This window comes from Harpia harpyja, chromosome 15 (genome assembly GCF_026419915.1).
Source record: "Harpia harpyja isolate bHarHar1 chromosome 15, bHarHar1 primary haplotype, whole genome shotgun sequence".
NCBI classification, from domain to species: domain Eukaryota; kingdom Metazoa; phylum Chordata; class Aves; order Accipitriformes; family Accipitridae; genus Harpia; species Harpia harpyja.
This window is the reverse complement of record NC_068954.1, coordinates 29,036,449-29,049,203: the sequence shown is the minus strand read 5'-3', so window position 1 is coordinate 29,049,203 and position 12,755 is coordinate 29,036,449. Positions and strand designations below refer to the sequence as shown.

The 12,755-nt window shown below is 48.7% G+C and overlaps 1 protein-coding gene across 3 annotated transcripts in view; it reads left to right on the top strand.

The window, feature by feature from the left end:
• LOC128151697 (keratin, type II cytoskeletal cochleal-like) overlaps positions 1-12,755 on the top strand; it is a 58,592-nt gene that overhangs the window by 36,402 nt on the left and 9,435 nt on the right. The window contains exons 1-3 of one of the 3 annotated variants that reach the window (XM_052809276.1): positions 8,209-8,330; positions 11,785-11,961; positions 12,257-12,615. In XM_052809276.1, the coding sequence (XP_052665236.1) occupies positions 11,874-11,961; positions 12,257-12,615 (447 nt within the window). In that variant the 5' untranslated portion in view covers positions 8,209-8,330; positions 11,785-11,873. Of the gene's footprint in view, positions 1-8,208; positions 8,331-11,770; positions 11,962-12,256; positions 12,616-12,755 lie in introns of those variants that run through there. The other 2 variants (XM_052809275.1, XM_052809277.1) reach the window with 2 other exon arrangements.

Here is a 12,755-nt window from a genome sequence, read left to right as displayed (position 1 = left end):
TGTTTTGCAAGATCCCAGGAAGCACTGTAGCAGAGAAAGCACTGCTGGTCATTGCATCGGCAACCACATCTGCCTGAGCATCAACTCCTTTCTCCTTTAAGTATCAATTCTTTCTCTCCCCTCTTTTTTTTTTTTTTTCCTCGAAATGAAGTTTCTAACACTGGATCCAGCCTGTGAGGATATCCAGTTTGGCTGAAATAGCATTTTCCAGTGCAGAACAGCACAAAACAAAAAACTCTTCAGGTGATCAGATCTAATTGTAACATGTTGCTTGATGCCTTTTGAGTCCCCGTTCCTGCGTAGCATCGTGTACTGTATCCCATATCCTCTCTGTTAGATGCTAGAGGTGGAGCCGAATCATTCTGCCACAGAAAGATGCAGAAGGATGATGGCTTAGGATTAAAGCTGCCTTTAATGTTTGGGAAAGGCAGGGTGGAAAGCCATTTTTCAGTGGGAGCATTGGGGCCACTCTACTCTGAGATGAGCAAGGCTTTTCAAAGTTCTGCCTCCTTCTAGAAGGATGGGTATAATTTGCAATAACCCTCGAAGGAAAGTGTTTGCAAGTGGTCATCTCTGCTGGCAGGTGATGTGAGGATGTGTGGGAAGAGCTTGCATAGAGAGGAGTAACCCGCTTTCTAACCTCTCCTTTCTAGGTGCCAAGGCTGAAGCTCCTGTTGTCCCTCCTGCTAGACAGATGGGTGAGGTGGGGATCCAAGCTTGCCCTGTTAAGGGGGGACACTGCTGCTCGTGGTCCTGGGTCCTAGGGGGACCCTAATTTCAGTCTAGCCAGGGCATTGCTCCATGGCAATGCCCAACGGCCTGATGCTGAAATGGTTCTGCTCTTTGGTATTGTAGGTGCACTTAGTGCAGAAACCTGTCACCCCATTGCTGTCTTTTCAAGGATGAAGAAAGGAGGGCTGCTTTACACATCGGCAGCCAAAGCCTTGCTACATGTTTCTCTCCCTTGTTGTCTTCCCTGCCCCATGGGAGAGGCACTGCTGAGTCAGGGTGTTTCTTCCTTTCCTGCTGATGTTCTCGATGCTCCTCCTCGGCCAGGTATTTGGTTCAATTTGGAATGGGCTGGTCTCTAAAATCGTGCTTTAAGATTTGGTGCTAGCCTTCTTGGCTACACAGCAAAACAAGCTAAAAAAGGATGGGGACAAGAGGAGGGTGGTACAAGGTGGAGAAGGCTCTGGAGGATGCGATGAAGGGTCCAGTCACCTCCAGCTAACCTGCTGTGTCCTTCTACTGCCGTAGTGTTGCTGCCTGTGTCCTTGCAGCCTGGTCTAGCTTGTCTCCTGCTCTGTTTGGATGGAGTCATCACCATCCAAAGATGCTGAGCGGTCCCAGGGTCTGCCATTCTGGATATGTCTGGAGCAAGGCAATGTGTTGCTTTGAGTTTGCAGTGTGGTTGTTTCGTAGGTTGATGTTTGGGGATGGGCACAGGGTGGCTTAAACCATCACAGGGTGGCTTGGGGGTGCTTAAATCTTTGCAGACAAACCTAGAGAGTCTTGTCACGTGTCCCTTGATACATGGAGATTTATCCTGGCCATCTGGAAAATCACATTTTAGGGTTATGGGCTCAGTATGTATACGCATAGTAGAATAATTTATTTATCAAGGTTCCATAAGTAATTGCTGTTTATTAAGTATGGGTAATGTATGAAGCATAAACAACGAATCAGCATTTGCCCCAAGGAATCCGAATGATTAAGGTTAAGCAAGACAGAGACAGGGCTGAGGGTTGCAGAGAGCTGCGGAGGTAATGAGTGGGTCAGCAGGACTTATTTAAGCCTCATCAGGCACGCGAGGAGCGTCTGGAGTGGGAACTGTGTGTGTTAAACCAAATGACACATCGCAGGGGAATGGCTGATATTGTGGCCGCAGGTAGGGCAAGGCAGAGCAGCTGCAGGTTCCTAGTTCCAGAGAGCCAATTCAGTCCATTGAGTTCACTTCAGGTTTAAAAAAAAGTAAGAAGAGGGTTTATTTTGTTAAACGCTTGTTTTGTTTTTGTTAAATTTGGCTGCTGGCCCCTATCCTGTGACAGGAGAGGCATTTACCTGTTTGGTGGCATAGGCTGTAGATAGGTTGATTATATGAGGTCACAGGCCAGCAACGCTGCCCAGAGCTGGGTTTGTGGTGAGGGACTTTGATTGCAGAGACGCCGTAGTTCAGCTCTGTTTCTCAGCCCATCTCTGCAGTGCCCGGTGGAGAAGGGAAGGTGCTGGGCTGGGCTGGAGGCATGCCCAGACCAGTGCTGTGGTAGGACAGCCAGGGACACGCCAGTGACCACAGGGCTGCATGCTGATTTGGGCACGCATGTGGTTTGCCATTGCTCTCCTTGTCCGACCCTCCCTAAACCTGGGCGACAGTGGATGGGCACTGACGGAAGCACTGTAGCCACCCAGCATGGTGGCTGAGGACAGGAGAATTTCACCCCAGACAGTGGCTCTTTGTGGACCCTGGTTTGGGGGAGGGTTGGGGGTAGCTCTGCAGCCTTCCCCAGCTCCACCCCACCCCTACTTTTTCCTTCTTTCTCACTTATTCCTTCTTTACGTGCTCATCCACCCTTCTAGTGTCACCTTTCCATGCTCTCTTGCTCCTTTCATTCCTTTATGTGCCTGCCCAGAGACATCCGCATCCCCCTCCTCCTGCCAACCCCCTTCCCTCCTTCCTTCTTTTTGATTTCTGGGTGAAACAGCGAGTAGCTAAAACCCTGCCATCTAGATCACTTCCCCCCAAATAGACGTCACTTGCAAAGAATTTATAGAAGGGTTTGGAAGGCAGGACGGGACGCACCCACATCTGCTTCACACTCAGGAAGGTTTCCAACCCATCTGCTGCGCTTTCGCTCACGTAGTTTCCAGGAAATTTCAGGTATTGAAAAAAAATAAGGAGGACTAATTAAGTGGTGGTGACATCACTTGTTTCTGTTCAGGTGCTGCAGGCTTTTCCCTTCCCACTGTACAAAGAGGCTGGGTGATACTCTCCGTGCCTAGGGCTGGGGAAGCAGCTGCTGGGCGCTAGATCTCCCCCAGGCAGCCGTATCATATCATCTCCCAAATAAAGGGACTCTGCTTCATCTTAGAAACTGCTGCTTTATTTTCTCAGTTGAAGGCTGTCCCAAAGTCTATGAATCTCCATGTGTTCTCAGCTGTCCATCATCCCCACTTGTGAACCACTCTTTGACCTATGCTGGGAGCCTGAATGTTGCCAGTTCCCTTTCTAATAACCTGTCCTGTTACTTTGGCAAATGGCTTCTCCTTTCTCAGCGTCCCTGCTTATAAAAAGAGCATAAATGAGACACACAATATGAGGATTTACTGCTTAGTGTTTCTCAATCCACACTTGAGCAAATGACTTCATTCTTTTTAGACAGCATCCAGTATCCGCCACTCTGATTACAATCTGGCTCTGTGCTCTTGTGTCACTTTTAATTAGGCATTTTGTTTCTGCATTGTGTGTCATTCTCACATGGTTTGCAGCATAAATAATGATGTATTGTGTTTCAGTGGGTGCTGCGAACCTTTAGCTTTTAATGAGGCTGCATGGATATTTATGAGGCCATCTACCTGTTTTGCAACATGCAGGTTCTGAGACTAAAATACACTGGGATCTTTTTTTGGGGGAGGTGGGGTGGGGGGAAGTCCTAAGACATCAAAGTGGTAGTTAGAAGGTGGACATTTGCATTGGGAATTGCAGAAACAGATCATTTTGCCCCAAGGTGGGAATTGGTGGCTGATTGGAGCAATCCCAGCCTACAGCAGCTTCTCTCCTAAAATTAGTGTAGCGGGACTGAGCCCAGAAATTTAAGGGACAGCACATGAGGTGAGATGTCTTTGAGTGTATTTTTTCTCTGCGAGGACAGGGATTTGGGCTCCTGCTGCATTTGTCATCAGGTGGGAGCCACAAGCTAGGAGCAGAGAGGCATGGTGAGGGTGGGAATGGGAGAAGGGCATGGTGTCACTGCTTGGTGCCACAGCTGTGTTGGGACAAACTGAGGGACAATTTGCTGTGGGATCCCATGAAGATCAGGGTGGGAGCTCCTTGTGCTGGAGCCCCCTCACTTGCTGAGTGAGGCTGCCTTGTGCCTGCACTTTTCAGAGGCCACATGCCCAAATCATCAGGCAAAAAGTCTGAGTTTATTTTTTTTCCTGGCCACTTATGTGAATTGGATCTCAGTCTCCCACTTTTCACCTTGTGCCACCAACACCTTTCTGGAATAAACGCAAAGCGGGCATTCGGCCATGGCTACACCTCACTACAGCTCTCCTGGGGCGGTTTGTCATGCTGCATACTTCCCAAATGATGCAACCCAACCCCTCCGCAGCGCAGACAGAGAGGTGCAGGGCACGGCCGGCTCTGCTCCCAGTCAGTGCTTGAATTGCTGCAAAGGGGCAGTTGCCGTGGGTGTGGGTTTGGTGCTGGGTTACCCCCAGGGGCCAGTTAACTCCTGGAGCCTCCTCTTAGCGATGCAGCGTGCAGTTGGGAGCCGCTTGCCGTTCCGACGTGTCTGCAAGGGAAACTTTGGCACCAAATGGTGTGCCCTGTAGCGTAGCTCAACGGGTTCGTAGCGTGCACCCAGCGCAGGCACAGGCCCAAGTCAGCACCTTGAGGCAGAGGGAGGAATCGCCCGCTTGCTTCACTCTGTCTTGGCTTTATGAGGACGGTTATGACATGGCACGGCCAGGCTGCATGTGCCTGTGCGACAGCCCCGTGCAACCCCACGTGTGTGCATGTGTCAGGGCCACACCGGCACTAAGCCCAGGAGCGAGTCTGTAATCCCTGTTAAATCTGGTACCAGATCTGATTCATCCTGATTTTTAACTCCTGGGGTCAAATTCTGCACGACTGATTCATGCCTGGTGCACGACTGATTCATGCCTGGTGCACGCCTGGTGAACGCGGTAAACTGGAAGCTCAGTCCTGCCTCGAAGGGCACTTATGCCTTTTTTTCATACCAGGTAAAGCTCTTCCCCTGCACTGAAGAGTTGTGCAGCCCACGGTACGTGGGAAGGAAGCATCCTCAGTGTCGTGGAGAGCTGTTCTCACTCTTGGCACTGTTTCCCCTCTTCTACTTTTCCTGCCAAGCCTCTCTCCTCCCACGCTGTCCTCGTGTAACATGGAAACCTGCCGCAAGTGGAGCTGATGGCTGGAGGTGGCTTTGGGGTGCTGCCGGGTGTAGGGAGGAGGCGGTCGGGTGCTGGGGCCAGTGGAGGTTTCTGAGCAGCAGCCATGGCCGTGGGTAGCCCCAGCTCCATGCAATGCTGGACCTGATCTTCCCTCCCACAGACCTGGAAAGAGTCATTCATGTCATAGGCAATGTGGGCAGGTGCAAGATAATTACAATTATAATTATTATTGTCATCATTGAATGTATTGATTATGATGGTGCCTGACACAGGCCTACCACACCCTCTGTTGCTATCAGCACCCAGGGCTTGGCTCCCTGTCTGGTCCAAGGCTGCAATCTTGCCCTTTGCTCCTACTCTAAAACCTGATACCAAGTCCCAAGCTGGGAGAAGACCAGAGGAAAGGAGGCGTTTCGCTTTCCTTTTGGCTTTCATTTGGAAGCTTCTAACTCTGTCATGTTTGGGTTGAAAGCTGGGTGCTGGACTAGCGTGTCTTACGGCTGAGATATAAATGCTGAGATAAAATACCAGGCTGGTGCAACAGCAAACAGGTGGGAAGTGCTGAAGCCCAGATCTTGGGAGCGTGATTCTCCTTGTTTCTGTATTTCCCGTGTTTGCAATTGTAGGAAAAAAACCCTGTCTCCCTGAGAGCTGAATTAGCCCCTCTGTAAGCAGAGATATGGTTACACCATATCTCAGCTTGGTGATTATAGCCGTAATAAAATACTTGTAACAAATCAATCGCTTGAATTTTTTTTTGCCTTTCTCTTCTTCTGACAGTGACTGATTTGCTAGGAGGTCCTACACTTCTTTGGTTTAGCCCCTCTGCCTTGGCTTTTCTGCTTCTCTGCCCTTCACAAAATTGTTCATGTGTTCACAGGTTGAGCTGTTTTGGGTAGATCCTACAACCTCCCATTTTTCCAAGTTAAACGTGTTGAATTCCTGCAGCTGCACATGGAAAACATCACTGCTGTGGATGTCCTGGTGCTTGTCCAGGAGAAACCATCTCTGGAAACCCTGGCTGGTACAAACCACCTTCTGTAGCAGGAGAACAGTTTACACTGAATCTGATGGAGTTTTTGCAATCCAGTAGCCTGAAAATTCAAATTAATATTTGCAGCCACATATTTGGTAACATGTTGCTCCGCGCATAGGGAGTGGAGGGAGGTGATACGGGTTTTACTTCTGCCTCTCCCACATAGTTCCTGCCTGCAGGACAGTTTCTCTCTAAAACACTGCATACAGTTCTGTGTTTCTTTGTTGTTTTTCTTCCTTAGGAGCATTTATTAGGCAACAGATGTGTTTGGACAGCTTTGATTTTGCAAAAGATCTTGGAATTCATAATTGGGGTCAGAGGTTGTGGAGCATCTTTGTTCCCGTGTAGTCACCAGGGTGAAGGTGGTTATTTGTGTTGTGGCAGCTATTAAGAAACCCAGTCATTGTCCACAATTACATTGCGCCAAGGGCTGTACAAACACGGGTGAATTAGGATGGCTGTCTTGTTGGATGCTTAGTGTTTTGGGGGAAGTAAGACCTTAATCCTTCCTGGATTTGGAGGTGGAGGATCAGTTGGTGTAAAGTGGCATCATGCCATTGACTCTGCCCAAGCTGTGTCAGGTGAAACAAAATTTTGATAAGAGCATTTCTTGTTGATGACTGTGCTAGATCGTTTCTCTCCTTCCTTGCTCCATTTACTTTGCGGCATTATCCTTTCACCTAGGCATGAATCAGGCCCACAAACTCCTGTAATAATGCTGAGTACTGTTGCACTAGTTTTATTTCAGCTCTTATAAACTGGTGGTGTTCCCTTGACTGCAGTGAAATGACCTCACAGTTTCCATCTGCTCTGAATGGGGCACATTAGCTTGCAATTGAGTTAATTAAAAGAGGAGCAGAGGCAGATCTTCTCATGCCACATGCAATCTCATTGCTGCAGGCTGTAGTGAGCAGGGATGAGTTTAACCAAGGAGTGGACCAATAATGGGGAGAGAGGACCATCAGCAGCAGTTAAACGTCCTGGTCAAGATGCAACCTCCAACGTGGGAAGGGTTAAACAGCTGATGGCTGGAGAAATGTGGCCAGAGGAAGGATCACTGCATAATTGCCCTGTATTTTGGGACTGGCCAACATGTATTACTGGCTTGAGATAGATGGACTCTGATCTGACCCGGCTTGCCTGCTCTGTACCATGCGAGTATCCACAGAGGTTAGATCAGATCAGCTGTTAGGAACTTGAACAGACCAACAGATTCAATGGGCAGGACTCAAAAGTTGCATGTGATTTTTTTGTGAGGACAGAACATGGATTTTCCAGTCTCTTCTGAGACGTGCCGTTTCCAGAAAAACTGAGCTCAGCATTACCAGGGCTGGCAATTTCACCTTGGCCTTGAGAATTGTAGTGTTTTAATTTGTTTGTTTGTTTGTTTTTCCTTAAGGCTTTAGCTGTGGGAGTGACTCTCAACTTTCATGTAAAAATTATCCATGTAATTATGATTATACGTAATTATAACTGTATTTATAGTTATTCCTTCATGATTTCTTGTAATTTGGGGGAGAGGGGAAAAAAACAGCTTTAGGTGAATGTAAAATAGGCTGGAGGGGGGGAAAGTCCATAGCTTGAATGCCTCCACCATGCGTCAGGCACAGAGAGCTTTTCTGATGAGCTGGTGCCCTGCCACACGCTGTGTCCCTGGGAAGGATCCCTGCAGTCCATCTGCCTGGGCTGGGTTTGCTTGTTTGTCCAGGATCTCATGGCAACGTGCAGAGGTTCCCACTGCTGCAGCTGCAGCGTGGGGTGTAAACGCTCCTTCTGCAAACAGGGCAGGAGGCGTGTGGGGCTCCATCCGTGGGGCAGGGGAGCTACACTGCTGTGCTGAGCAGCTGGAAAATGCTGGGGAGGCGGCGGGGGGACGACACATGACTCCAGCGACAGCAACTCCTTTGGGGGTCCAAGTTGTTCCTGGAGGTGCCTGGCAAGTGGTTTTGCGCTGTTATCTAAACACCTTGGAGTTTGGACCAATGCTCTTTTTGTGTTTCAGATAGCAGAACGACTGTGGCCAATTCTGAGCTCAGGGAGGTGTTTCTCAGTGGTGGATTACACAGCCAGCAGCAGGCAGCTTCCCAGCAGTGGCCAGGCAGCAAGGAGCCAAGCTGAGAGCTTCCCAGCCTCAGTGGAGCAGGCAGAGGGAGGAGGAAGGGTGAGATACAGCTCCTGGAGGGACAGGAGCTTGCTGGAAGCCTTGTTAACATGGAGCTGCCTCTGGTCTGCAGCAGCTGGCTCTGTCATCCCAGGCAAGCTGCATCCAGCTATTCCTACCGGTCCCCGTGGTGCCCCCCTGAATACTCGGGCTGTTCTGCTTTGTTGTGAAAAGGAGAGGTGTAGCTGGAAGACACAGTGTAGTTTAGGTAAGACCCGTCATACCAGCCTCTAGCACTGATTGAGACCTGAGGCCATTACAGCTGCGGGGCTGTAAAAGTGGAGAGCAAAATGCGGTTTCTACGTGTAAAACTGCATGAAGTCGCAGCACGAACAATACTGATGCATGTGCCAAGGGCACTGGAGCAGGGAGAGGCCATAGAAGTGATTTCAGGTCCTCAGAAAAGCCACTTATTTATGAAATGTGTCAGGATTTCAGCCCATTCAGTTTATCCAATATAAGACTAAGAGGGTGGTGTCTTAACATTAATAGGGAAATCATACCAGGTTCAAGAGAGCCATTTAAGTGCTTCAGAAGTGAGTAGTGGCAGAAAACTAACTTCAAATTAGATGTAAGGCCCTCAGTTATTGCAGGAGGGTTCCTGCTGCAAAGCAATGAACTGTACTGAGGTACCAGCCTTTGGAACGAATGAATCCTTCACATCAGCAAGCTGTTGCCTTTCTGGAAAAGCTGCTTCCCTGTTGTTGAGATACTAGGCTGAAGAGCTGTATCGTTATATTATTTATAGCCTGAGTGACACAGGAAGTAGGACTAAACAAATCAATAAAACTTCATGATAGATAGCCATCTCATCCTAACATGGGTCATTTGTGTATCAGATTGTTGAAATTCAGTACCTGCATTTGGGACAGTAAGAGAACAAGTTCTCTCTGGAGCAACCTCTCTATATTCGCAGGAATTATTAAAGAGCTGGAAATTTTTATTAGTGAGGCTACTTAGATCCTGAAAGGGTGAGCTGTGATCGCAGCATGGTGGGAATCTTCAGCACGGCAGTTTTATGGCTGCAGGTGTCAGTGGAAGTGCTGCTGTGTTGGCATCACTTTTGGGTGTTGTTAGCAAGAACAACAGTTTGACAGCATCGTTCTGACAGACCCATGAGTGCCCCATTGTTCTCTTGTGATACCCCAATCATGAGACCACCAAACACTGCTTGTCATTGTTAATTAATTTATAACTCACTGCTGAAGCACTTTGGAGCAGTAATCACAAACTAGGACTGCACTGTGCACACACAAAACCTAAGGGCACTCCCTGCTCCACAAAGCTTTCAATCCAAACATTGCAATCTAAACGTACAGCAAGAGATAGCCCACGGGATATTGACAGAAAATGTGGAAACAACAGGCCAACATTGATCAGCATAATAACATGTTCTTAAAGCAGAATTTTGCTCACCTGCGAAGATTTCTTCCTCTTCCATTAGGACATGACCATATTTGATTTTTTTTTCTTTTTTCTTTCTTTTTTTTTTTTTTTTTCCCACTTTCTGGGCTGGAATTGAGAGCTTGGTTCATTTTCCCAAGGGTTTATGGAGGGATTTATCATTTGTGAGTCTTGGCTTTGTGAGTGTCGGTGCACAGTGGCAGGCTGTTCCTGGGCATGCAGGGACTGGGCTAGCTTGTCATGACACCAAACACAACGGTCGCAATGTTCCCCAAGAGGGAGTTTAACCAGTCAATACAGTGTCTTTTGTGTTACCAAACCTGAATCCCTGGGGGTCATTCGCATGGGCTTGGAAGTATTTACCAGTCTGTGCAGTTGTGAAACTATGCAGTGTTACCATGGCATCCCAACAACACAAGCAAACTCTGGTGACATTCATGGATCGCTGCATCCTGCTCTGACTTAACCCGAGTTGAAACCAGACTTAAATGGGGAATGTTCACTTTGTAGGAAGGGTGCAAGGGATCTAAACTGGCTAGCTGCGACACTGGGAGCTGGGGAGCATATAGCAGCAAGGTAAATGAGGCTTTCCTCAGTCTCTCCTGCATTGACTGGGTTGCTAATGGTACAGAAAAAAATAGCTTGAACTTTGAATGGAAGACGGACTCATCTTTACCTATAATCAGTGGTGCTGCATGCTGGTAATGGGGGTATGGCTTTTCAATGGGGAAAATGGCTTTTCATTGTTCTGGCCCTTGATAGTGCAAACCAGGGTGAAGTTCAGTTCTCTTACTGCTGAGCTGGTGTTTCTGCTGAGGCTGCTGAGAACAGCTTTGCCTTTATGATAGTTTATCTGACAGCAGGCTTGTATTTTACCTGGCTGGATTGCTTTCTGGTTTGCGTGTTGTGTTGTGCAAAAAATCCCTGTCTGCTGATACAAAGCAGTTGAGGCTGGAATGCAACCTGATAAAATCCAGCAGCTGGGCCTTACTGTGGTGGGAGTTATTCTTGCCTGAGTGTCGGACTCTAAATCACACATTCAGATTCAATCCCTGTCTTCTCAAGCCAACCCAGAGGAGTTGCAGGAGAGCAGCCTGTCTCTCTCTGTGAACTCGGAAGAACCTGGAGCTATGTAAAGCAGCTGGAGGCTTCTGCCTTGTTGCTAGCTATGTACAGATGAAATGAACCCTAGCCTGTCTACATCAGGCATCAGGTCGAGTGTAGCTGGGTGTGTGTAACATGTAAGTTTGCTTTACACTCAATGGATTATTTTTTTTTTTTGCTGGTGGAAGCCGAGCCAGCTTGCAGGGCAGGGAAGAATCTTGCCTCATATGTCTGTCTGGCTCAATCTCCCCCTTTCCCTCCTTCAGAAAGAGAATTTCCTTTTAGTAGCTGGGATCTCCAGTCAACTTGTATTCTTCCCGCAAAGAAGGAAGTACATATTTTGAATAGGCTGTGGCCAGAATATGTAACCAGTGCTATCTTGCTGTCCTGATGAGGGGAAGAGCTGAAGGGTGACAGATTCAGGCCAAACTTTGAAGTTCTCATGGAGGATTTACAACCTGATAGTAGAGACCTGTCCCTTTAAGGCTATTTGAAAATGCAGAAAGCCCATAAAACTAATTTTTGTCTCTGCCTCTTCTGCATAGGAACCCAGAAATTTAAGCAGAAGCCTGTCCTGTCTCCTCTTGAGTGTGGACTAGCATGTTGGGTATTTCCATGTGCAGGGTGCAACCCACCTAAACCATCTTTATTTTAGCACTAACAGGAGAGAGAAAGCAAAACCATGGTGTCCAGGGATAGATGCGGCATCTCCCAACTGCCGCCCTCATTCCCCTGCCTGGCGCAGACTTGCTGGGTGCTGCTGGCACAGTACGATCTGTGTGCCAAGGCTGCAGCTGGCTTTGGTTTATATTAAACTAGGCATGACCTGGCACTAAGCTGAGGCCCCTCATCTCCTTTCTGCTGTTGCACAGGGGAGCTACCTGCTCTGCAATAGAGTTAAAAATAAATGCATATTCCCCCTCTTCTCATTTCAACATCCATTTAGGCAAGCGGGGAGGAATGGAGAAGCCTTGAGGAAATGGGGCTCGGACCTGTGCTGTTCTAACTCTCTGTGAAGGGAGCTGAGAAGAGCCCATGCTTTACGTCCCTTGGCTGCACATGTGGCAGAGGCGAAGGGTGGTCCAGAACAAAGCCACATCTGAGCGTGGGGACACGGTGCCAGGTGAGTCCTGTCCCTTCCCTGGCCCTTCCCTTCTCGCCTGCTCAAATTCAGCAGGTTGACGGAGGGTGGGAAGGCAGCCAGGCACACCCAGATCTCCGAGGCAGTAAAATGATCCCTCTTGCCCTTGGGCCAAGCCCAGCTTTTCTAACGGATAAAAGGAGAAGCAGTCAGGAGAACTCACTCACTTCCCTGGTCTCCAGCACAGCTTCCCTGAGCTTTTGAAGGGTGAGAGATACTGAAAACACCCTTGGAGCAGCCATGTCCAAGTCTTTGAATTTCAGCTCTCGCTCTGCAGCTGTCCCAGGGATCAGCCAAGTGCGGGTCAGCACTGTCTCCTTAACCCATGGACTAGGACGAGGTGTCAGCTTAAGGAGGGCAGGTGGCTTTGGCAGCTCCAGCCTCAGCAGCCTCGGCTCTATCAAGCAGTACTCCGTCGGACCTAGCAGGCCCTACGGCTTTTACTCTGGATTTGGCTACAGAGGCATGGGATGTGGTGGGGTGCTCAGCCCTGGGGGCATTCAGGAGGTCACCATCAACCAGAGCCTCCTGACGCCCCTGAACCTGGAGATTGACCCCAATATCCAGCGGGTGCGCAAGGAGGAGAAGGAGCAAATCAAGACACTCAACAACAGATTCGCCTCCTTCATTGACAAGGTGAGGTGTTGGAAGGACTGATAGCTCTGTGGACACTGCTTTAAAAGCAGGTCTGACCCAAAGCTTGCTTAACCCAGTGAGGGATTCACAAATGGGCTCAGGATTTGCCTGCTGCAATCCAATAACTCTTATTAAAGCCC